Genomic DNA, 25130 nt, shown 5'->3' on the forward strand with positions numbered 1-25130 from the left:
GAAGCACCAGGACAAGAGAAGTCAGGAGTGGCTGGAGACAGGGATAGAGGGTGAGGATGGGTGTGGGGAGCTGGACAAGCCCAAGCCGCTATGAATAAAGCTCTCGGTGCCCAGCAGGTCATGTACAATATATACTGTATATTTTATTGTGACGGAACCAGCTCACTGGGTCTACAGCTGAGCCCAAAACCCGGGGGGGGGGTGGGGGGGGGAGGAGAGCACGCAGGAGGGAGGAAAATACTGCAGTGATCCTACAGAGTTTGTTCCACTTTGCTCCCTCCGCAGCGGGACACAGACACTGTAAAACAGGAAGACTGGAAATGATCCCTGATGTGCTGGCTGGGGGGGGGGCTTCAATCTGGGTGGGTGTTGTCAGGGACCATCCCTCCCCAAGGTGGGTTTTGGGGCTCCCACAGCCAGTGTGAGCTGTGGTTGATGGGGGTAGGGGGGGGAATGGGTCATCATCCCCCATAGGGATGATGGGGATGCTCGTGCCCTTCATCTCCCTAGGGCAGCAGGACCCTTTGTCTCCTCCTCCTACCACAGGCACAAGCTGAGCCACGGAGAGCCATGAGTGTGTCCCCTCCTTACCTGTTCACCCCATTACTAACGGCTCTGCTGGTCTGAGCACCGCAGAAGGGGCCCAGTGGGGCTGGGCCGGGTGAATGGGGTACCCCAGGCTGGTACCCAGCACAGCGCATCCCTGAGGATGCTGGATGGGACTTGGAGCATGCTGTTCTAGTGGAAGGTCCCTGCCCATGGCAGGGGCTGGAACTGGATGAGCTTTAAGGTCCTTTCCAACCCAAACCATTCCATGGTTCCATGATTCTAAGGGCTGGTGAATCAGCACATGGCTGAGCCTGGTTCCTCGACATGCTGGGTTTGGGATCCAACCCTGGAATACCCCTCTGCTTGTATCTCTGCCCTCCTGGTTCATCATCAGCTAACGAAGCCATTCCATTACCAGCAGACCTGGACTCCAAAGCCCCCCCCCCCCCCCCCGTATATCCCAATCCCACTGGCTGGAAACCAGCATCAATGGGGACTGCCAAAGCCCTGCTCTTTATAAGGGGCAGAGGGTTAATCCGAGCAGCTGCTCTCCCACCCAGCGAGGCTCATCCCATCGTCCTGCTCCAGCCAGCTGGAAAACATGGAGCTGGTGAGGATTAAACACCAACGACCCCGGAGGGGTCAGGGCTGTCCTCGGTGCCTGGAGCAGGGGGGGGCTTTGTGGCAAAGCATGGACCCTCCTGCCCCTCTCATCTGTAATGAGGCCAGGGGCTTCAAGCCCAAAGGTGGGATCAATGTGCCAGAGCCAGAGGATGGGCTGGATGCAACCCCAGAGGTCATAAATCCCGATCCCAGCCTGCAGCTCCCTTCTCCTTGGTCCCCCCCAGATTGGGTGAGATGGATGGTGCCAGGGCTCCTGGGCTGGGATCAGCAGCATTAACCTAAAGGGATGGTCCCCACTTGTGAAGAGACTCGTGGGTGCCACCGGCTTTTGTTCATCCATGGCTCGGGGTGCGCTTGGGTCTGAGGGGGGGGGCAAAAATGGACCCTGGGACACCATGGGGACACCTTGGCCAGCAGAAAGTTGGGGCTCTCCTCTGCCAGCATCACTTTGGGCTGAAGAGGCTCCTTTAACACACACACACACACACACACACCCCACCCCAAGGATACGCTTGTGTTAAAAGCATCAAACCAACCCAAAACAGCACGTCCCCATCCGCCCCAGGAGCAGTTTGTTCCCTCGCTCTGTGCTCACCCCATCCCAGTACTCACTGTAGCAAGAAGAGATTCAATTCTCCCCATACCCCATCCCGACCCCCAGAACACCCCATGGGCAGTGGGGCAGAGGGGGGAGGTGATCACCCCCAAGGACCCATTGAGCTTCCAAGCCCCGTTCTCTGACGCCGCCAGGTCCATCCTCAGCACCCCCCCAGCTCTTTTCCACCTCCCCGGTGGTGCTGGTCCCCATCGGGGCTCGTCGGGGCCGATGTCCGGGGCCGGGCCGGGCTCAGAAGCCGGCGCTCTCGGAGCTGCTGCGGCTGTTGTAGCTGGGGCTGCGGCTGGGGGGGCTGCGGGAGCGGCTGGGGGGGCTGCGAGTCCGGCTGCGGCTGCGGCTGCTGCTGTTGTAGCTGTCGTAGCTGCGGCTGCGGCTGCGGCTGTAGGAGTAGGTGCTCAGCGAGCTGGAGGACGAGGGGCTGGGCCGGTAGTAGGGGATGGGACGTTTGCGAGCGCTGCAAACGGGAAGGGAAACTGAGTCAGAGCATCCCCGGCTCCAGCGTTGGGTCCCCCGGCACTGCCGAGCAGCCCTGCAGGGCTCGGAGCCGGGCGGAGGATGCGGTCCGGCCGCGCAGCATCATCCTCCCGCATTCATCCCCTTCCTCCCCATCCCACCCCTGGGGTTAGTCCTGGATTAGGCAGCGGTGAGGGCAGAAAGTGAGCAGGTTAATGTGGGTTTGTGTTTCCCAGGCACCAGAGACTGAAAGCTGCTGAAAAAAGAGACGTTCAGGATTAGCAGGAGGTGAACTGCAGCCCTGCTGGCCCCTGAGGATGAGGAGGGACATGGGGAACACGGGGGACATGGAGCCAGCCCCCTGCTCCCTTCTCCCTGCCCAGTGTTAGTGGGGCTGAAGACACACACAAGCACGGGCCGGAGGTGCTGAGGGCATCCTAAGGTGTGAGGAGACACAGAGAGGTCCAGGAGGAAGAGGAGGAGGAAGAGGAGGAGGAGGAAGGGGGGAGGTTACCCTGGGAGCCAGGCTGGCGGCGATGCTCTCCAAGAGGGACCTTGGGATGAAATGGAAAAGGAGAAGTTGGCATCACTGAGGCAGGACCACGAGGTGCTGGGGTGGTGGGGATGGGGTGATGGGGACTGGGGACAGCAAAGGAGGGCAAGGAAAAGCCCTGTGGCTTCTGGCTGGGCTATGGAGCAGGCAAATGGGGCTGAGGGTGTTCCTATGGCTGTCCTCTCCCCACAGCATCCTCTGAGCCTATCAGAAACAGCACTGCTCTTCCTGAACCCCAAGCAGAGCTGGGTCTGTGTCCCCATCCATCCCAGGGATGGATGACAGGGACCATGGGCTGTGTCATCCAGCTGAGCCCTTCCTTGGAACATCCCAGCAAAACACAGCTCAGGGATGGAGCGGGAGGGATGCAAAACCAGACAGGGTTGGGAAACCTTCCTCTGGGCCGGGATCAGCATTCCCAGCCCATGTTCTTTAGCAGCATCCATCAGAGAGGGCTGCAGGGAGCTCTAACCCATCCTCCCTCCTTACAACTTCATTGCAGCCCAGGCAAAATGAAACCTGTCTCCACAGGGAGCCAGAGCTGATGTCTGCCATTCCAGCCCCTCCACTGCATGGTCCCATCTCCCAGCTGAGAGCTGGAGGGACAAACAGGTCAGGAAGGAGGTAATCTCCGCTCACCAGCAGTGCTGCTGCCTGCTGACAAGGTACTCGCTATGCACACAGTGTTCCATCTGGCACTAAATATTGCCTGTCCTATAGCCTGGGATCCTGGCTCAATGGGGTCCTAAGGAGAAACCAGCTTTGGGAGGACAGGGGAGAGACGCACTGGCAGCTGTGTCCTGCTGGAATAGGCACAGGATTGAAATGAATTCCTGGTTTCAGGCCTCAAGACCAGAAGAGATCACAGGGCTGTAATATTGGTTATCCAGCTGCCTGGGCTGGCTCATTCTCCCAGCTGGACACACTCAGGGTTATCTGCCCATCCACAGAGTTTCTCATCCAATTGTCCATAGAATCACAGAATCCCAGACTGGTTTGTGTTGAAAGGGATCCTAAAGCTCCTCCAGCTCCAACCCCTGCCATGGTTGTGCAAAGGCCATGGCAGAGGCTTTGCCGTGTGCCGGTACCCACCTCGTGATCCTCCTGGGCTCCATGAAGCTGGGGGAGTCACGTCTCCTCTTCCTGATGGGTGAGTAGCTCCTGGATCGGCGCCGGGCGCGGGTGGGATCGGGGTCACCGTGACGTGTTCGGGGCTCGTTGTCCTTCTCTCTACACCAGAGGATGAGCAGGAGCATCAGGGATGTGGGAGGGATGCAGGCACAGCCCATGCCCAGCAGCTCCCCACGGGGATGATGCTTCCAGTGCCACCTGCCCCCTCCCCAAGCCCCAGTGAGGAGCCAGGACCACCCTGAGCCGCGGATGCTCCCAAGCCCATGGCTGTATCCATGCCCCAGTGCCCATGGCTGTATCCATGCCCCTGTGCCCATGGCTGTATCCATGTCCCAGTGCCCATGGCTGTATCCATGCCCCTGTGCCAATCCCCCCGGACTGACCTGCTGGCTGTCTTCTTGGGCGAGGGCGAGCGGGACCGGCTGCGTCCTGCTCTCTTGTCCCGGGATCGGGAGCGGGACTTGGAGAGGGACCCACTGGAGCTCCAGGAGGTGCTGCGCTGGCCGGGGCTGGGCGAAGGGCTCTTCCTGCGCTCCGAGGCGTGCCGGGAGTGCTTGGCCGAGGACTCTGAGCTGCTGTTGGGCCGGCCCCGGTGGTGCCTGTCCTTCACCCTGCGGAGGGAGACCCCAGCATCTCCTTGCACCCAACCCACCCCAGCTGCCAGGGTGTCCCATGGGAGCCGGGGGATCCGGGTTCCCATGGGAAGCAGCAGGCGCACATACACGACCCCCAGTTTTTGTCTGGGCTGCATCCCTGATAATGGAGCATGGGATCCTGTGGGATGCTGTAATCCCATGCAGCCCTTCAGGCACTGCCCTTCACACTGGGATCATCCCTTGCTGGGATTAATCTTCTCACAGTTAGCTTGCATTGGCCTGCTGCAGCTCTTCCCTATTCCCATTCCCAACTGCATCCCCATCTCCATCTCTTTCCCCATTTCCATCCCTGTCCCCATCCCCAACACCATTCCTATCCCTGTCCCCATTCCCATCTCCGTCTCCAGCAAAATTGCTATCCCCATTCCCATCCGCATTTCCATTCTTGTCCCAAACACTATTCCTATCCCTATTCCCACTTCCCTGCTCCCAACTCAGACCCATCCCTAACACCATCCCCATCCCATCCCCAACGTCATTCCTACCCCCATCTCTGTCCTCATCTCCATCCCCATCCCGATCCCTTGAACATCCTGCTCCCCAGCTTCTCCTCCATAGCTTTACCCGGCTGTAACCAGGACACCCCTCAGCGCACCCCCCACCATCCCCTGCATCCCACCCTGGGGTCCCCCCTTACTTCTTGGCTCCGTGGTTCCTGTCGGCTCCGAGCGGGGGGTGGTAGGGATGCGATCCCGATCCCTCCGAGCCCTCCGAGTCGCTGCTGTCTCCGGCGGGGCTGAGCGCGGCTCCGGCCGGTTCCCGAGGCGCCGGGGGCCGGGCCTTGCTCTGGCCGCGGTGTCGCGGCGGGGACGCGCTGCGGGACCGGTGCCGGTGGCCGTGCTTGCCCCGCTCCGGGCTGGGCGACCGGGGGCTGCGGGCACCGTGTCGGCCCCCCCGGGGACGGGGGGAGGAGGCTGGGTCCGTCCTGCCGTGAGTCCGCGGAGAGGGGGACGCCGAGGCTGGCCTCTGGCAAAGGGTAGGGATGGGGGAAGAAAGAGGAAGAAGGGGGGATAGAGGAGGTGGGGGGAGAAGAGAGGAAAGAAGGAGAAAAGGGGATTTTAACGGGGGGCACCGGGCCGGGGCCGCGGTTCACAACGTCAACGCACATCGCATAAGGCAGGCTACACAGACGCTACTCTGCACCTTCCTCTCGCCCTCAACAACGTGGGTCATGCAAACCTCCGCATGCAGAACGCCAAAGGAAATGATCCAAATCAAATCTTTCCTTAAATAACCCAAAGGAAAGGGTGGGATGGGAGCAATAAAACAATACAAATCAGAATCCAAGGAACCCCCGAGTCCTCAGGGAGGGAAAGAAACAACCCCCCCAACAAAAAACACCCACTTGGAGGCGGGGATAAAGCAAACCCCAGCGCCCGCCCCCCCCGACCAAGAAAGGGGAAGGGAAAAAGGGGGTAAAACCCAAACGAAGGGGGGGAAATGGTGGGGGAAAAGAAAAGATGAGAGGAGGGAAGGTGGGGTGAGTAAATCAGACTGAGCCGAGGGGAAGGGGTCGAACCAAAGAGGGTGATGGGGGGGTCTGCTCACACAGAGGCATGCACATCGATAGAGAGAGATGTTCAGATACTGTTTGACTCGATAATACGGCTTTTGGCTTAAAAGAAACCAAGAAACAAGGAGGACGGCACAGAGTGACAATGGAGGGCAAGGCAGGGGCAGGGGGACAGGGGGGAGAAGGCCAAAAGAAACCAAAAGGAAACCAAGAAAGAAGGAAAAAAAAAAACAACCAAAAAAACCAAAACCAAACCAAAAACCATCAAATGAACTGAAACGGAACCAAAAGGAAACCAGAACAGAAACCAAACCAAAGCAAAACTGCACAAATGTCCTCATCACTGAGATTAAACGAATGTCTCTGAGCTCTTCCTGGGACACGCATTGAGCTGTTAGCTGTGACTCTGCAGGAACTGCTAAGTCCTCATCAGCACTCAACACAGACTTTGCTTTCTGCTTCTTTCTCTTTATTTTATGTTTTTTTCCATTATATGTTTTTTTTTAAAGTCCCTCTTGGTTAACATCCACTTACCAAAAAAGTGGCATTTCCTCCTTTAGTAGGTAAGGTATGAAGAGAAGGGAAAAGCGGGGCAATATAAGTGCATCATTAGATTCACAAAAATGCAAGAGAGAAAGAAAAAGAGCGAGAGAAGGAGGAGAGACAGAGACAGAGAGAGGAGAAATAAAACAAACCGACTCACTCCTCCTATGGGGTCACTGCCGAGGCCCCACGCCAGGCTAGCACTGAGAGCTGGGGCCTTGGGGTCCAGCACACAACTGTCTGAGCCCCTCCAAGCCTGGGGTTTATTCCCCATCCTTGCCATCACTGCTGGACCGTGGAAGCGGTTCCTGCATCACTGGCTCTGACCAAGCCTGGCTCAAGGGGCCTTGGGGGTCTCTTAACTCTGCCCACAGCCCAGCACCAGCTCCCTGAGCATCCCTGGATGGGTAAATCCTGTGTGGAACGGTGCTGAGCCCAGCTGAGGGGATCTAATGGGGTCCAGGGGTTGAGGCGGGAGCCGGTCACCCCAATTCTCTGTCCCAAACACACCCAGTTGGTTATTCCTCAATGGTAAGGTTCTTCCTGCCCACCCCACTGTATCCTAAATCATAGAATCCCAGACTGGCCTGGATTAAAGGGACCTTAAAGCTCATCCAGTTCCAACCCCTGCCATGGCAGGGACACCTTCCACTGGAGCAGCTGCTCCAAGCCCCTATGTCCAACCTGGCCTTGAGCACTGCCAGGGATGGGGCAGCCACAGCTTCTCTGGGCACCCTGTGCCAGCGCCTGAGCACCCTCCCAGGGAGGAACTCTCTTACATCCATCCTGGATCTCCCCTGTTTAAGCCTGAGAAATGCCACTTTTCTCCCCAAAAGGGAAGTGTGACCCTGGGGACCACCATGCAGATGATGCAAAAGGAATGCAAGGCCCCTGCATCCCTGAGCATCCCAGGGCAAGGGGGTCACAGAAGCCATTCCACACTCCACCAGTGGCATGTCCCACATCACCTCCTTGTCCCCATGGATAAGCCAACCCCTCCAGCTGCAGGCAAGCAAGCTGGGGCCAAAATGGGGGAATTTGGGGTATTTTTCTCTCAAGAACGTGTTGGTGCTGCAATAGATCCAGGCCAGCCCTGCCCATTGCACAAACCACCCTGCAAGAGTTTGGATGCAGCAGCCCTGACAGGGGGGGTTCAGCTGAGCCCATGCCCAGCCTCATCTATGGGCAGAGGAAAATGAAAGCAGAGAAGATGGATCATAGGATCCCAGGCTGGTTTGGGTTGGAAGGGACCTTAAAGCTCATCCAGCTCCAACCCCTTCCACTGGAGCAGCTGCTCCAAGCCCCTGTGTCCAACCTGGCCTTGAGCACTGCCAGGGATGGGGCAGCCACAGCTTCTCTGGGCACCCTGTGCCAGCGCCTCAGCACCCTCACAGGGAAGAAGAAGAGGAGAGAAAGAGCCAAGGTTTCCTCTTTCCCAGGGGGGCACTTCAGCATTGCTGGCCATGGCCTAGGGCTGCAGGATGTGGGGGTCCCATCCACACCCTGTGTCTGGGGCTGAGGGAGCTCCTGCCCAGACGTGCAGGAAGGCATCCAAGGTAAAAGCATCCCAAATAAATCCAAATAGGCAAAGAACCATCCCAAAAGGGAAAACACACACTGGGGCATATAGGGATGGGACAGCCAGGGTTGGGATGCTGTCCCCTCCCCCTTGGGGACCTGCCTCTCTCCACCAAGGAAGATTCCAAGCCTTCCCTGTTGCAGACCCCTTCTATTTCCCAGGATTGGGTTTATTCTTCCCATCATGGCCAGAGGAGGGGCTAAACCCACACATTACCCAAACTTCTCATTTCTTGCCCCATCCATCCATCCATCCATCCCGAAACTCGCTGTGCCAGGATCTGCTGCCGCTCCCACCCATGTGTTCTGGCCTCTGCTCCTCACTGATTACATTTGCCTTCATTACCCAGCCCTTAAGGGGGGGGACTCAACCAGAGCAACCGTGCTCAGTCCCTGGATGGAAATGAACACAAATTCAGAGGGCTGAAAGACACAGAAATGCATTCTACCGACAGCACAAGGGAAGAGAAAAGGAGGGAAGAGAGGAGAAGAATGGGACGTGGACAGGGCAAAAAAGAAAGAGGTATATATAAATAAAGAGGGGAAGAGAAGAGCATGGCTTTGCAGCTAACTGGGGGAACCATACAAAATAAAAACCAAAGTCATATATAGCCACCAACAAGGAGACAAAATGAAAGAGACAGAGAAGGAAGGCAAGAAAGAAAGAGAAAGTCAGAAAGAAAGAGAAAAAGAACATTAAATCAAGCTACGGTGCTTTTCAACAGGCTCATCTGCAGAAGTGAACGTGCAGAGGTGGACGAAATACCTACCTTTGCCATTGGCAGGGACGGGAATGCGATCATAAACAAAAGAAAACAATAATCTCCACATTTGGAGGGCAGAATGGGAAAAAGACAAGGACTCTTTAGTACGGCGATCCAGACCCCTCGGCTAACCCCGCTTGCTTGGCTTAGAGCTTGCAAAGTTAGCTTTCAAAGGGCTTTGGTTAAGCTGGGTTTAAATGATGCTCTTATTCCTGGGGCAAAGGAAAGGCTGCGGCCGCCGAGCGGGGCAGCCCCTGGGGTTTGCTGGCTGGTGGCTCTCACCCGGCTGCGTTCCGCTCTCTAGGACGTGGCCAAGTCCCGGATAACATGCAGGGAAGGAGATGGATGGAGCTGGGACACGAGGAGGGGTCGTTGGGTTGTGTCGGCCCAAAGAAAACCGGTGGCAAAGAGGGGCCGGAGGGTGCGTGTGGGTGAGGAGGAGGAGGAGAGACCCGGGAGGAAGGCTGGGGAAGGCAGCAGGGATGGATGGAGATGGGAACAGGGATTTAAAAGGGAAGGCAGCGCCTCAGGGTACCCAACAGTTCTGAGGGTGCTGGTAGGAGGCTGAATCCAGAGCTTTTGGGAATGGGAGCTGGGTAACGAGGATGCTCAGCACCCATCCTGTCGGGATGCAGCATTCGGGTACCCAAGTGCAGGATGCTCAGGGTGGAGGGGGCAGATAACCCAGCACCCAATGGCCTCATCCTGCAGCCAAGGAGGAGAAGAACCCCCATGGCAACAGGGTCCAGCTGAGGCCATGGGGCAGCAGCCAATTTAAGGAGGAAAAGGGCAATTTGATCTCAAACCGAGCCGGCTCCCTCTGCGGTGCGGAGCTGCTCGGTTCTCTTCCCTTTTAAATTCCTGGTTGGGGTATAGGGAATGGGAATACAATGTTCAGCGGTTGTAAATGGTTAAGGAAACACATCTGCTTTGTTTGTCTGTTTGTGTCTTCTCCACATTAACACACACGAAAGCAAAAACTTCTAGAACAACACGACAACGGGAGGGGGTAAGAGAGATATCGTTTGCATTTCTGTACATCACAAGGGAAAAGAAAAGAAACCATGAGAAAGGAAACTAAACCAAGGAGGGAAGGTGTGGGGGGGGAGGGGGAAAAAAAGCACGTTTCATTGCCCTTCCCTCCCCCTCGTCCCTGCTTCTGCTTGAGCAAGAAATGGAAGTGTATATTACCGTTTGGGTTTTTGTCAAATGGGAGGCTAAAGAAAAACACAGATGGGATTAAAAAGAAAAACTAAAACTAAAAACCAGAAACCAGAGAGAGAAAAAGAAGAGAAAGAAAGAAAGAGAGAAAGAGAGAAAGAGAGAGAAGAGTCCCCTCTGGTGCCGGGGAGCCAAGGAGCTCATCGGCCTGGGTGATGCTGGGGGAGAATGGGGTGATCCCCCTTGCACCCCAGCTGCACCATAGGAAAGAAGAAAGCAGAGAGGTGCCCCGAGAGGTGCTGCTGGGGGTGTGGGGAGGGTGAAAGGGGGTGAATATGGGGCTCTTGGCACCGTGTTCCAGGGTGCTTCCCTGCAGGAATGTCCCTGCAGCACCTTGCCCATGGGTATGAAGTAACCTGGGGTTGAGTAGGGACCTGTGTGCCCCCCATTAGGGGTTCCCCCAGCACACGGCCTTTGCTCAGTGCTGCCTCCAGCTCCCCACCAGCCAAAGCGAGCTCCTCCCACTGGTTAAACTGGGACTGGAGCCCTGAGTGCACTGGGTTAGGGCTTTCCTCTGCTCACTGTAGGAGCAGCCCAGTCCCAGGCTTCACCAGGACCCCTGGGGTGCCAAGGCAGAGCTGGGGGCACTGAGGCCCAAATTCACCCATCTTGGACCCCCTGAGTTCCTAAAATCAGAGCACCCGGCACCAAAACCCCCTCCAAACCCCAACACCAGTGCCCACACTGGGTGCTGAGCACTGGGGCTGGCACCTTGGCACTGGGGAGGGTTGGGGCTGGTGGGGAAAAGATAATCTTCTGGCTTTACCCATTTTTTGGCTGTCTGGGCTCAATCCATTCCCGGGGAGGTGCTGAGCCCATTGGTGACCATAGCAGGTACCAGTGTCCTGCCAATCCATCACCCCTGGGGGTGACATCCGCAGAGCAACGTGTGGCTTTAGGGGTGGGATGAGCTACTGGCTGCCCCGACGCCTGCCCCGAGGTGATGGGCTGAGCGTACACCCAGTGGCAGGTTAATGGGTGCTGGGGGTGGGGGGGGTATGGAGCCTGCACTCCACATCTCCCTCGTGTGCCCCGGCTGGGCTCGGGGGGAGCAGGGAAGGAGGAGAGAGGAGAGCCGGGGTAGGGGTGTCCTGCGGAGGGAGGAGAAGGGGAGGGAAGCGAACGGTGATCCAAGAAAAGCCTACGTACATCCGAGGGCTCCGGGGGAGCGGCGCCGTGGCTGTGCCGGCCGTTCTGAGCGCTGCCCTTGTGCCCGTTCTGGTGCGGCGAGGCCGAGCGCTGCGGCGAGGGCGAGGACGGGCTGCGGCTGGAGCGGGCGCTGCTGCCCTTGGGGCCATCCTGCCGGCGCTTGGGGCTCAGCCTGCGGGGCACGGTACCGTGAGCTGCAGCATCAACCCCTGCCCTGAGCACTGCACCCTGGGCTGCGGCACCACCCCTGTCCTGAGCACTGCACTGTGAGCTGCAGCATCAACCCCCTTAACCGAGAGCACCGCACTGTGAGCTGCGGCATCATCACTGCCCCTGAGCACTGCACCGTGAGCCACAACATCAACCCCCTTAACCAAGAGCACCGCACTGTGAGCTGTGGCATCACCCCTGTCCTGAGCACTGCACTGTGAGCTGCAGCATCACCCCTGTCCTGAGCACTGCACTGTGAGCTGCAGCATCACCCCTGCCCTACCCTGTTCTCCAAGAGAACACTTATTGCTGCCACTAATTACTGTGGCCCTGCACTGCCTCGTTAATTACCCACCGCTCAGAGCAGCGATGCTTCCCATCTGAAAGCTGCACCAGTAATTTCATGTTTCAAATGAACTCCAGGAGCACCCTGCGAGTCATTCTGTGCAGGAGAATAGAGGAAAGACAGAAAGACAGAAAGACAGAAAGACAGAAAGACAGAAAGACAGAAAGACAGAAAGACAGAAAGACAGAAAGAAAGAAAGAAAGAAAGAAAGAAAGAAAGAAAGAAAGAAAGAAAGGAGGAAAGAAAGAAAGCCCAGCACTGCATCACCCCTGGGCTGAGACGGCTTTGCCAGAGCAAGAAACTGGATGAAAACTGGTGTCCTGTGCTCTCTATAGCTCAAAACTGAAACCCCATCTGGGCACTGTGCTTCCAGACCCTCCAGAGCTGCTGCAGCTCCATCCTGTTCCCCTCCATCCACTCAAGGGTCCCCACCGCTGGGACACCTCTGCACCCACTTCCCTGCCCTCCTCCCCACGATGGATGCTGTGGGGACCGGGTCCTGCCCCTACCTGCCGGGGGATTTGGAGCTGCTGCCATCGGAGGAGAGCGATGCGCTGTGGGAGCTGCAGGAGCTGCGCCGGTGCGAGCGCCAGGCCGGGGACTCGCTGCGGGACCTGCGGAGAGGGTGGCCGGGGGCAAGGCTGAGCCGTGGCCGGGGGCACCGGGGGGTCCGCACCGCCCCGGCCCCTCCATCCGCAGCCCTCACCTCTTGCGCTCTTTGTTTTTCTCTTTCCGTTTGCTCTTGGGGCTCCGGGACCTGCGGGAAGAGCCAAAAGATGCAGGGATGGGAACAGGGGCAGCACCCCCGGAGCCACCGATGCTGCAGGAGGAGCGATGAGGGGGACCTGCCTGAGCTGGAGCTGGCTTTGGGGGGACTATGGTTGAAGATGGGCAGAAAGGGGAGGCAGTGGGAAGGGGGGACCAGCTCTGCTCAGCATCCACAGGCTCAGGTCTGTTGTCACCTCTGCTGCTTGCCTTGCCTCCTCTGAGCCCCTCTGCCCACCAAGGCACCCTTTCTTACTTCTTTCACCCCAAAATAGCAGCGCTGGCAGAGGGCATCCACAGAGCACAGCAACAGCCAGGGGTCACTTTAGGTGTCACCCCTTCTCCCCTGCGGGACATTTGGGGCTGTGTGGGATCCTGCAGCCACCCACAGCAGCCCTTGGCCAAGGGTGAGGGATGCTCAGCATCCCATGCTCACACCCACTGTGCTTTATGGGTCCATCCCTGTGGGCAGAGGGGATGGGGAGACTGGGAGGGCAGGGACAGGGGTCCCCAGTGGGAATGGTGGCAGTGGAGTGGCTCTCCCATCACTCTCACCTGTGTCTTCTCTTCTTCCGTGACCCCGACTCAGACCTGCAGGATGAAGAGGAGGTAGAGATGAAGGCAACACAGGGGGCATGGGGATGGGGACAAGGGCAAGGGGTGGCACTGAGATGTGCTGCTGGATGGGCAGGTGATAGCTGCTGTGAGGAGCTGATGGCCCCATGAAGAGCCATCAGGATCACTTCTGTCCTTGCCTTCATCCCATCCCAGTGCCAGGGCTTGGGCAGCCACCAGCCAGCCCCAGTGTCCCCAGCCTGCCATGGTGTCCATCCTACCTATCGCGTCTGTGTTTCTTTCCAGTCTTCTTTTTCTTTTCCTTGCGGATGGGTGAAGAGCTGTCGCAGCTGGAGGGGGGGAAGCGGGTGCCCTTGATGGGGGAGCAAGAGGCTCCCCATCCCGGTGGCCCAGGGAAGTCCCATCCCACTGCTCCCCACCACCCGGCTTCCCTTGGACAACCCACAGCATGCAGGAACATCACAAGGGAGTTACTTCCTGGGGGGATTTGGGGGATGGAAAGGGGATTTTGGCAGAGGGGCTCTGCCGGAGCACCCAAATCCCACTGTGTCCCATTGCCACCCGTGGGCTCTGCAGCCTCCAGCAGGAGATGAGGCCGATTCCCCGTGGATTTCAGAGAGGGACAGTGGATGGGGAAGGCCAACCCATGGAGACCCTGCAGCCCACCCAGCCCAGTGGGCACGTACCTGCGCTCTGAGCCGGTTTCCTCTTTTTGCTGCCATGGGGAAGGCAGAGAAGAAAGGGACATTAGGGACAGCATCCTGCCCAGGCAGCCAGCGCTAACCGGGGATGGGACCAGCGGGCAGACCCCTTAGGAGCCAAATCCTGCCCTGTGCTGTGCCCAGCATGGAGCAGGCAAGGCCCCATCAGTACATGCAGCTGGGTGGGCTGGCGGTGCACCCCATAGCACTGTGTGTGTGGACACACGCATTGCATCGAGGATGCTCACTCTGGGGGGACTTGCCCCATGGCAAGGATGGGGTGGGAGGAGAGTCGCCCTCCCTGGAGCCCGGGGACAACGTGGGACTCACCGGCTCCGGCGGTGCCCGGATTTCTTCTTCTTCTTCTTCTTAGGTGGAGGAGAGGTGGAGCTGCTCGAGCGCCGTTTCAGCCTATGGGACAAAGCAGGCAGGGCTTGGGGGGGGGGTGAGCAGGAGGGACACCCCCTGTGCCCTGTGCCCCCCATGGGGACCCTCTCCCCACGCTCCCTGCTTGCTGCAGCCCCACCTGTACTCGCGGTGGCCGCTGTCCTGGCGGTAGCACTCGGCAGAGCAGTCGCACTGCAGCAGGCAGCCCTCGCCGGAGTCGGGGTACTCCACCGCGTACTCCTCTCCATCCACACCATGGTGGTTCTCTATCACGCTGCCAAAGGAGGAAGCGCAGCGTCAATCCGGGGATCCCCCTCCCCGCATCCCGATGGAGATGCTGGAGGGAAGCCTGGGACATCCCCTCCGCTGCAGCATCCCTCGGTCAGCTCCCCTGAGGTCCGCACGCAGCAAAGCTCCTCGGTTGGGGTGTTCCCGGAGCTCCTGTTGCTGCGGAAATCCCTGCTGGGCTGGCACAGGGATGCGATGGGATATGGGTCACTGGGATCCGGCCTCAGCATCATTCAGAGCCCCTTTTGGCATCGCCCAAGCGCCAGGGCTGGGCAGGAGGCTGCAGTCAGCCCTGGTAGGTGATGGGGAAGGATTAGGGTGAGATCCAGGTGATTATCCAGGAGCTGTCCGGGATGATCCAGGCTTTGTGCCCCTGTGTGCCCCTGGCTCGGCAGCAGAGCTGCAGGAGGTGATGGGTGATGTCCCCCCCTCGCGTAGGTGGGGTGAGGTGGGAGCACATCAGCCCTGGGGCCATCAGGGTCTCCTCTGCCTCCTGAGGGACTCCATCAGCATTAATTCTCCCTGCTGCCATGGAAACCATCGGGAGGTTGCCATTGACTGCAGGCCCGGCAGCTGGACCACGGGCAGGAGGGACCCAGGAGTCCCTGCCCAGACCCTTCCTGCTGCCCACACCTCCTCATTCCTCCTCTGCTATCAGCATCAAACCTCACCAGGAGCCTCGTGTTTGCTCCTGTTCCTGGGGGCTGCAGGACATCTCACACAGGATGTGGCCATCCATAGCACCACACCAGCCTAGGCACTTGCTTCCCAAAGGAGATTTGCCCTTGGGAACCGATGAGGGCTCCTCCATCCTTCCCACTGAGAGGTGTGTAGCAGGGAATGCTGGTGGATAAAGGCACTGGTCCCTTGGCAGCCTGGCCAGTGTCTATGGCTGAGCTGAAGGATGCTCCCATCCCCAGACAGCAGATGTGAGTGCAGCACGTTGGCATCCCTGGCCACAGGCAGGCCCTGGGCTCTTGAACCCAATTACAAGTGGTTTGGACCAGAACTACAAGCGGATCATCCTCCTCCTGACCACAGATGATGGCTCAAGTGGGTCTCAGGCTCCTTCCTATTGCTGCAGCCATGGCATTCTGGGTCCTCTCCAAGCAACTCCTGCTCTGGCCATGCCCCGAGGGCAGGAGCAGCCTTTTAGCCACTCACCCAACCATGGGAAGCAGGAGAAAAACGAGGAGCGAGCAGGGATAATTCCCTGTTGGACTCCGCTCCATGAGCTCCGCGCCTGAGTCTCCTGCCAGCATCTCACCCATTAGCTGTGCTCAATGGCTCAAGACAGGCGGCTGCTGCCCCAGTTATCCCTCCCCGCTCCTGTTTGCAATCCCACCAGCCTGCCCATCAAGCAGCTATTCCCTGGGCACCAGGCTCTGCACGCACAGGGATAGGAGATGAAAACACAGGGAGCAAGCCAAGGACTCAGGTGGCCACAGCCCTGCTCGGTGGGGGGTTTGCAGATGATGCTGAGCTGTTTGAAACAGGACCAGCTGGTTCAGAGTCATGGTCCCAGCAGGCAGTGACTGAGCTGTGAACATCCACAGGGGCCCTGGATCAGGACCAGCCCATGAGATGCTTTGCTGGGTACAGTCCCAGCCAATACAAGGGCTGGGGCTCTTTATTTAAGGTTTAACTCCCTTGTCCAACCTCTTCAACCTTTGGAAATCAGAACAACCCCTTAGCAGGGCCTTCAGCAGCTCAGATCCCTGCTGTTTGATAGAGCCACCTCCTTTGGACCCAGCTCCTACCTGCCTCCAAGTGCATCCAGCTTCCAATCCTCTGCTTTGAGGCTGCTCCTTCCAGCTCAGCACTATTATTTATAGCCCTTGGGCTAATCTTGAACGATTACCCTTCCTTTCACAAAAGCAAGGCCACAGAGGTGACAGCCAGGCCTGCCTGGGTAACCTTAACCCACCTCTGGCTTCCCTATGTGCTCCTTATAGCACCAGCCCTAATGAGCCTGGCTGGGAAGATGCCCTGGCAATGGCTGATGCCCCCACAGGCAAAGGCCACTTGTTAACACCTCGGGTTTGATGCTGCATGACCCGGGCAGGTTGTTTTCTCCATGCCTTGCTTTTTTTCCTGCTTGGAGGAGGACCCTGGATGTTTGTGCTGCCCCAGCACCATCCAGATGTGCCCTATCCCAGGCCAGGGATGTCCCTTCCTGCCTGGGCCCTGGAGGAGCAGTGGGAGGAAGGCTTTCCCTTCCAGCACGGCTTCCCTGCCTCCCTGCTTGCCCTGATTTCCTGCCCCTAATGAAGCATTAATATTCAGTGAACCTGCAGCATCTATTCCTGTCCCCAGTGACCTGGTTTCCAGGCTGATGGATGGTGTGTGCCGGGCCAGCCGCGCTGCCTGGACCATTAAGCATCGTGCAGATAGATCATCACCGAGCACAGGGGACAGCCCTGCACATGGGCATGTGTCCAGTGTGAGATGGGCTGCTTTGGACTCCTCACCTAAGCCCCCCAGAGGCCCTGTGAGGAGCAATTGGGAGGCAGAGGAATAGGGCAGGAGCCTCTTGGAGAAGCTTCCTTCATGAGGTTTCTTGGGGTCACACCAGCCTGATAGTGATGCAGGCTCTAGGTGAGAAGCAGACTCAAGCCCAGCTTATCCAGCCTGGGCCCCTTGCAGTGGAAATGATGACTGTTATTAATGATGATTATTATAATCAATAATGATTGTTACTATTATAATAATAAATAATTATTATTAGTGTAATTTATGCTTATTTTTACAATCAGTAATGATTATCATTGCTAACACTGTTCTTTCTAGGGTCACAGAGCAGCCTGGTGACCCATCGCCAGCTGAGATGAGTTACCCCAGCCTCACATCCGGAGACAGGCCTGGTGTGCACCATGGAGTTAAGAGCAAGGCCTGGAAGCTGGTGCCCTCGCCTGGCTGGAGGCAGAAGCTGTGGTTTCAGCCCCAGGGAGAGGAGAAGTCACCCAAAGAGGCAGGAGCAGGTGAGGTGAGGCACAGCAACCCCATTGCTTGGCCTCTACCCCTGGCTGCTGGGATGGGCCAAGCATTGAGACCTTCTGCACCTTGGTTTCATCATCTGGGAGAGGAGCATTGCGATGCTGGCCTCTGGACAGCACCCTGAGATCTCCAGAAGACCAATGCAGGACAACCTTTACCCTCTCCAGAGGTAGGATACAGCTTCAGAGAGGCAAACCCTGCCTCCAACCAGCCATCAAATCAACCAACCTATCATCCATCCATCTATCCATCCAAACATCTATCTATCCATCCATCCACCATAGACTCATAGAATAGTTACAGTTGGAAAGGACCTTAATATGATCTAATTCCAACCTCATCCATTCATCCATCCATCCATTCATCTACCCATCTATCTGTCCATCCATCCATCATCCATCCATCTGTCCATCTGTCCATCCATCCATCCATCCATCCATCCATCCACCCATCCATCCATCCACCCATCCATCCATCCATCCATCCACCCATCCATCCCTATATACCTTCTCTATGTCCACCAATCTGTCCAGCCATCCCTATATATACCCTCACTTACATTTGGCGCCCGTGCTGGTCCTCCCTGGTGAGCACCCCTTCCTTCTCCATCAGCATCTGCCGAAAGGTCCCCACTTTCTGCCGGATCTCCTCTTCAGAGTACCTGGATGGGCAAAGACGTGGTCAGAGCTGCAGTGGTTGGAGCGTGGGCTCCCCATGGACCTGCTGAGGACCTCTATACCTGTGGGAGCAATGTGTGGCTGCTCAGGAGAGGTGTCATGGGGACAGTCAGCAGGGCCTGGAGGAGAGCAGGTCCCTCTGAGCTTGGTCCCCTGCCACCACACTCCATAGAATCATAGCATCAACCAGGTTGGAAAAGACCTTTAGGATCATCAAGTCCAACCATTACCCCAGCACTGCCATGTCCACTAATCCGTATCACCCTCCCTTCTCCTGCCTGCTCCTCCCAGCAGGGGAAGGGACATCAGGAAGGGGTAGAAGAAGAGGATGACCATGAGGTTGCCGTTCTGCCCCACTGCCCCAGGCTTTGGGGCACATCCCCACCAGTGCCAGTGATGCCAGGGCTCCCTCCTGGTGCCTGCATCCCATCACAAGCCTCTTTGGCTTATCCCTGGCAGCCAAGCCAGCTCTGCGCTAACACCAACCGCTGACTCAGGCCACTGCAGGGTTATTAATGACAGACACCAATCACTTTGTCCCTGGCATCAAACCACGGTGCTCAGCCATCCCTGAGGTGTCCCCTGGAGGGACCAGTGACAGCCCTGGGCAGGCAGTGCTGTGCCGCATCCTGCAGCAGACAAGGGCACTGGAGCATCCCCCTCTACCTGCATCCCAACAGGACACACAGTGCGCCCAGCATCATCTGTGGGGACAGGGTAAAGGCAGAGGGACCCCATGTCACCTGCTGGGAGGGAAGGGGTCTCTGTGTGTGCCTGTCCTCACCATCTACAGGCAGTGCTCATGGCCAGTCCTCACTATCCTGTCCCATCAGCATCACTGATGATGAGGCCGGAAAACTGGTGCCACAGCCTGGGCAAGCCCTGTGGTCCCCAGTGTTGGCACATCACAGAGCCCATGAGGGACAGTGATGCCCCTCACAGTGCCATGGATGTCCTTGGGTGCCATGGGTGCAGAGGGGCACACGGCAGCACACCCCCCCCCCCCAGTGCCCATGGAGGTAACAGTGAGGAGAGGGCAATTAATATTAACAAGCTCATTTGCACTGAAGGGCTCATTCATTCCCCAGCCAGGCAAAACCGAGTGCAGGAGGGCACCGAGGCTGCTTCCCCTCACCTTGCACCCTGCATGCACAGGGAAGGGGACCCCAGAACAGGGCAGCACCCCCATATGCTGCCCAGCACTGTGCCACCCGGCTGGGCAGAGCGACAGAGCCCTCATCCCTGTCCACCCCATGGACCTGAGCCAGCAGCAGCAGCAGCAGCAGCAGGAAGATGTCTGCCCAGGAAGATGAGCATCACTGCAGCACATTACAAATGCAGCCAATGCTCTCGGAGGGGGGACACGGGGCCAAACAGGAGGTGACAGATGGGCCTGCAGGGGACCCGGCCAAAGCAAGGAACCCCCTGCACCCGGTGATGCTGCGATGGATGCAGGAGCTCCAGCTCCTTCACTCCTACACCCCCCCGGCACTGCTTATAACCCCTTTGGAGGGGGGTTGTGTTGGTGTTTAACACATAGAATGGGGTTGGGAACGGAAGAAAAGCCACTGGCACCTGATTCTGGACAAGAACCCAGCCTGCAGGCAGGGAATAACAGCATGGGGAGCCCGGAGCAAGCAGCAGCGCAGGCAGGAGGAGCCATCCGCACGTATGGAAACAAGGGAGTGCTTAAATCCCTGCTAAACCTCTGCTGTCGCTCCCGTTCATCCCTCCCCAGTGAGGCCATGGGCAGGATGCAGCTCCCAGCCCTGGTAGGAAGCTCAGGGATGAGCAGTGCTTCCATGGAACCCCCCCAGAGAGCCCCAGTGCGGAGGGGAAGAGCAGGAGCAGCATTAACCAGGTTGACCAAGATGATGACTGTAATTATCTTATCATTTCAGCCTATCATCGTCATCACTGTTATTAATAGCCTTAATAATAGCAAAGGCAATTACAGCAATAACAACAATAGCGGGTGCAGCATTGCTATTACCCATACTACCAGTAGTAAGATCGCTAGTAGGGCACGGGAACCCGACAGGAGGCTCCCCAAAGTGCCAGGTCAGCCTTATTTATTTCCATAACGACAAATTAGGCACCCTCATTATTCCAGCCTGTGTGAGACAATTTAATTCTAGGTCACGCTTGTGCTCTTAATGAAAGCCTTGGCGAAGCCTTCCCTCAATCCATTTTCCTCCTCCCCAGCTGATTCCAGTCTGTGTGTGCCGGAGAATTCCCTCCATCCATCAGGTTTTAGTGAGCTGTCAGGGGGGATCAGGCTGTTGGGCTGGTGCTGGAGCTCCAAGGCAGCCATGGGTGCAGTGGGGATGGGTCCTCCTCTCTGGTCCCCCATTCCTGTCTGCCCCCAAAGGCAGGGATGCGCTCCAAGCCTATGGGTTTTCCCCCAGTGCTTTGCTTCCCCATGGAAGCAGAGCAGCTCACAGTGCCCAGACAGGGGCATGGCAGGATGGGGGGATGCTCTCACCCCATAACTAGGGGGAGAGAAGAAGGAAGGATAAACTGAAGCACCAGAACAGCCTCACCAGACACTAAGCCCCAGCTCTCCTTCACCTCCTCAGTACATGTCAATGTCCCATCCCAGGGCTGGGTGGCACTGGTGGCTTTCATGGCCAGGAGCAACTTGGTCCTCCTTCCTGCCTTGGCTTTCCCGGGACAATGAGCTGGAAGTCTGTATTTCCAATTGGAGGAGCCAGAGTGAGCCTCCAACCCGTGTGTGGATGCACTCCCAGGCTGCATCTCTGGGAGGCATTTACCTTCACAACCAACCCATCAGGCCACCGAAAGCCATCTGATTCCCCCCAAAAGCAGATTTACTTGTTTTTAACAGGGATTTGGGTGACATGCTCTGCTGTGAGGTGTCCTTACCCCTGGCACAGGGATGGAACTGGATGATTTTAAGGTCCTTTCCAACCCAAACAATTCTATGCTTCTATACTTGGACCAGGGGACATCTGCCACATCAGAGAGGCCAAAGGGGGGAGAGCAATGAATCCCAAGGGCTCCACCTCCACCCCAGCCCCAATCCCCCGGCACTCACCCCTGCTCCTCCATCATCTCCTGCAGCTCCATGCACTTGAGCTCCACGCGCCGCTTGCGCTCGTGGTCCAGGATCTCCCTGTGAGCCTTCTTCACCAGGGGGGGCTCTGCCAGGCGCGCTTCCTCCTCACCCTTGTGCCACGTTCCCGAGGCTCCAGGCTGTGAGAAGCCATTGGAAGCTTCCTGGGGTGAAGGCACTTCGGCCCCGTTGTTGTACAGAGCCATGCTGGGGGGGTGGCCTCGCCACCAGCACTGCCTATAGGGACAGGAGGAGACAGGGTCAGGCCCTGCCTCAGTTTCCCTCTCAACCCATGATGGCACAAGGACCTGGCCAGGACCCGAAGGCAAAGCTTGTCCCACAAGAGGTGTGGGTGCAGCAGGATGATGAGGGCAGAGATGCAGAGATGTGGGCCTTCTGCCATTGCCTTTCCTGCCCCTTTTCCCGAGTGCCTCAGTTTTCCCACCTGCAAAGCAACTGGGGCTATTCCCATCACCATGGGAAGGGAAAGCCTGGCAGAGTGTGGGTCTGCAGCACCCAGAACCATAGGGTAGCATCAGGACAGACAGGCAGGGTCCCTCCAAGCCCTATGGACAATGTCAGCCTGTGTGGTGCAGAGCAGGGGCAGGCATCCATCCCCACAGCCCTCTGAGGACACCCCCGGGCACTGTCCCCATCCAGCAAGGGGATGGAAACCAAAGGTCAGGTATCCCCTTGCATCCCCCCCTGCACTGGTTAGTGTGGGTGCAGTTGTTGTGGTCCATCCCGATGTCTGCATCATCACCAGGCACCTGCAGATGCCCTCTGGCAATGGCCTGGCACCCTCTGGCACATCAGTGCTGGCTGCAAGGGGAGCTGAGGCTTCCCACTGGCTCCTGCTCTTCCACGTTCACGTGTCCCTGCCTCCTCCTCACTTGGCTCCCAAAATAGCCCCTTGGAAAAGGACAAGTGTTCTGAGCAGTGCTGAGGCTCCGGGTGATGCTCCCGAGCCTGTGGGCAGAGATGCTCCCGCATCTCCTGACCAACCGAACATCCACAGCCCTGCCTCAGGACCTCAGGCCACCAGCACACATGGGAGCACTTGTTCCTCAGCCTCCCCATCCCGGGATGCTCCCCGGCACAAAGCACTGTCCCTCTCATCCCTGGAATGGGATGCTCCTAATGGAGATGTCCTGCCTCAATGACCAGCAGCTGCCTGGGCTCTTCCAGGGGCTCCTACAGTCGCACCTCCTGCTAAGGCCTACACAAAGAGAACCACAGCTGAAGGCAGAGCGCTCTCCAACCTGGGTTTGGGTTTGGAGACACAGCTCTTGCCAGCAGACACTTCTCTGGGTGTTTCCAGCCCAGGGATCCTGCTGGAAAGACTTTCCCAAGGATGGATGCTGCCTGCATGTTGTTTCCTATGTGGGGAGCAGCCAAGCCTTGCCCACAACACCCAAGGGTGTCTGATACACACTGCCCAGGGATGGGGCTGAACACTGGCCTGGGGAACGAGGGAGATCCCGGATTGCCAAGGGAGGCTCTGAGGATGTTTGAGAGAGCAGCTCCCACCCCATGGCATTCCCAAGGCACATCACCTGCTTCCCTGGTGCCACCGCCTGCCCCATGCACTCATCCATGTGCTGCCCGGGGAGGACAGGAGCTGACTGCTTCATGACAAGCCTTTATTCTTCCCTCTTCTCCCCATGGTTGCCATGCAGAGGAGCCAGCAGCCGGCTATTCCCATAAAGGCATGGAGGAGCAGGCAGTGGGACACACAGGAGCCATTGGAACACCCAGAGGGTCCCTCAGTACTCCGTTGCCTGCAGCAATGGGGCTGCACCCACATTCAAGCCCTACAACATCCCACATTGGGGAGCTGCCCTGGGGCAGAGATAGGAGAGATGCTGCAGAATAACATGGCTTAGGGGCTCCTCTTCCTCTTTCATCAGGGCATGAAGCCATAAACCAGGAAGGGAATGGGGGAAGCTCCCCATGGGAAACCTCTGTCTGCTGAAGGGCTCAGGGGAGGAGAGAAGGAAGGAAAGGATGCTTCCCACAGCAGCCTCTGCTTGCTTCATCCCAGTGGGAAGTAATATTATCCCGAGCCTGGCAGTGGGTAAATTCACTGCTGCAGAGCCTTGAGAGCATGTGGGATACACAGCTGGGCAGGTAGATGGAGGAGCGTGTGAGAGATAACCCAGCAGATGGATGGTGTGGGAGACATGCAGATCCCAATGGGAAATGCTCCCTGTATCCAGGGAAAGGATGCGGTTGGAGCTATCCTGCTGCAGCCGGGGATGGACCCTGCACCACATCCTGGTGTCTGCTCAGCCGTGAGCAATATCCACAGGGAGAACTGATTCCAGAGGCCTCAGCGTGAGCAGGAAGACAAAGGAAGAGAAAACCCATCCTTAACCCTCTCCAGCTGCGGCAGCAAAGCCCTGGATGGGAACCGGAGCTGATCCCACCTCCCTGGTCACAATGGGGGCAGGAGCAGCCCCAGGATGACTTCTGTGCCTTCCCTGTCCCCACAGGAGACCCCCAGTGATGCTCTGCACCCACAAGGGACAGCCTGGGGACACTGTGCCCATCACCACTGCCACCTCCATCCATTGGCCACCATACATCGCCTGGCTCTGCCACCTCACCCCAGCACCAGACCCAGCACCAGACCCATCAGTGCCCGGCCCCAGCAGCAGCAGCTCCCTCCCTGCTCAGCGCTACCCCCGGTCCTGAAGATGATGGTTGGATATTTCATTATCTATCTGCAGTAATTACCCACAGACCATCCATCCCTGGAAACCGCTGCATCCGAGAGGGAGAGGAGGTGCCTTGGGGCCAGCACTGCGCTGTGCTCCCATGCTAAAGCCTGCAGGATGCGGCCAGAAACAGCCCCACAACCCAAGTCCCTTAGTGCCCCACAAAAGGGCTGGAGCTGCTGGGGAAACTCCCAAGCAAATCCCTCTCTTCCCATCTTGCAGAGTCATTCATTCATCCACGTGCTTTGGGATCCCGATCTTCCCTGCTGGCACTCCACAACCTTGGGGCTTGGGGAGGTCAAAACAGTGTTTCAGCTCACAGGAGCTTTCTGCTCCTTCCCCATCCTCCATCCTCATTCTCTATCCCCATCTTCATTCTCATCCACATCCTCCATATCCATCCTTCATACGTATATCCATCCTCTATCTCCATCCCCATCCTCCTTCTCCATCCTCAATCCTCCATCATCATCCTTATTCTCCATCCTCCTCCTCCACCCCATCCCACACCTCACCCCAAGCACCAGGATCAGCACGCTGGGTCCCTCCATGCTGAACTGCACCCCAGTGTCCTCCGCACCCGGGCACCAGCATTCCCAGCCCATGGGATGGACAGAAGGACAGACACACAGCACTGTGCCCCTGATACACAGGACAGGTCCCACTAGTGTGGGGTGCCAGGATCAGCCTCACCATCCTGGTTTGCAGCCAAGCTTTGAACCAAGCTCCATCCCTACAGACTGGGACCCTTAGGGGTGTCCCTGGGATGGGGCTGTCCCCATATCCCAGCCTGGGCTTTGATGCTCAGGGGCTGTGGAGCTCCAGCCAGAAAGGAATGAAGAAAACAAGGAATATGAGCAAAAAAAAGTGTTATTTCCCCAAACTGCCTTTTCCCTTTCATGTTCCAGCCCAGAAACAAACCCATTCCCAGCTGCCTCTGCTCAAATCCCCCATGGGCACCACTCATGCAGCTCCCTGGCCATACCCACAGCACCCCAGGCACGGAGGCAGCTGCCCATCACCCCTGCCCACTGCCG

The 25130-nt window shown here is 57.7% G+C and overlaps 1 protein-coding gene across 1 annotated transcript; it reads right to left on the reverse strand.

The window, feature by feature from the left end:
- Positions 1–2020: 2020 nt before the first annotated feature.
- Positions 2021–21579, reverse strand: SRRM3 (serine/arginine repetitive matrix 3). Its single transcript, XM_034069028.1, has 14 exons — positions 21356–21579; positions 18180–18281; positions 14475–14609; positions 14279–14359; positions 13947–13962; positions 13508–13599; positions 13227–13262; positions 12613–12663; positions 12416–12520; positions 11351–11522; positions 5220–5548; positions 4310–4537; positions 3888–4025; positions 2021–2243 (listed from the first exon to the last, which is right to left on the reverse strand). Exons 1-14 carry the CDS (start codon positions 21577–21579, stop codon positions 2021–2023), a joined length of 1932 nt encoding a protein of 643 aa, XP_033924919.1.
- Between the last annotated feature and the right edge of the window lie 3551 nt (positions 21580–25130).

The sequence above is a fragment of the Melopsittacus undulatus genome, chromosome 13 (assembly GCF_012275295.1).
Source record: "Melopsittacus undulatus isolate bMelUnd1 chromosome 13, bMelUnd1.mat.Z, whole genome shotgun sequence".
NCBI classification, from domain to species: Eukaryota; Metazoa; Chordata; class Aves; order Psittaciformes; family Psittaculidae; genus Melopsittacus; species Melopsittacus undulatus.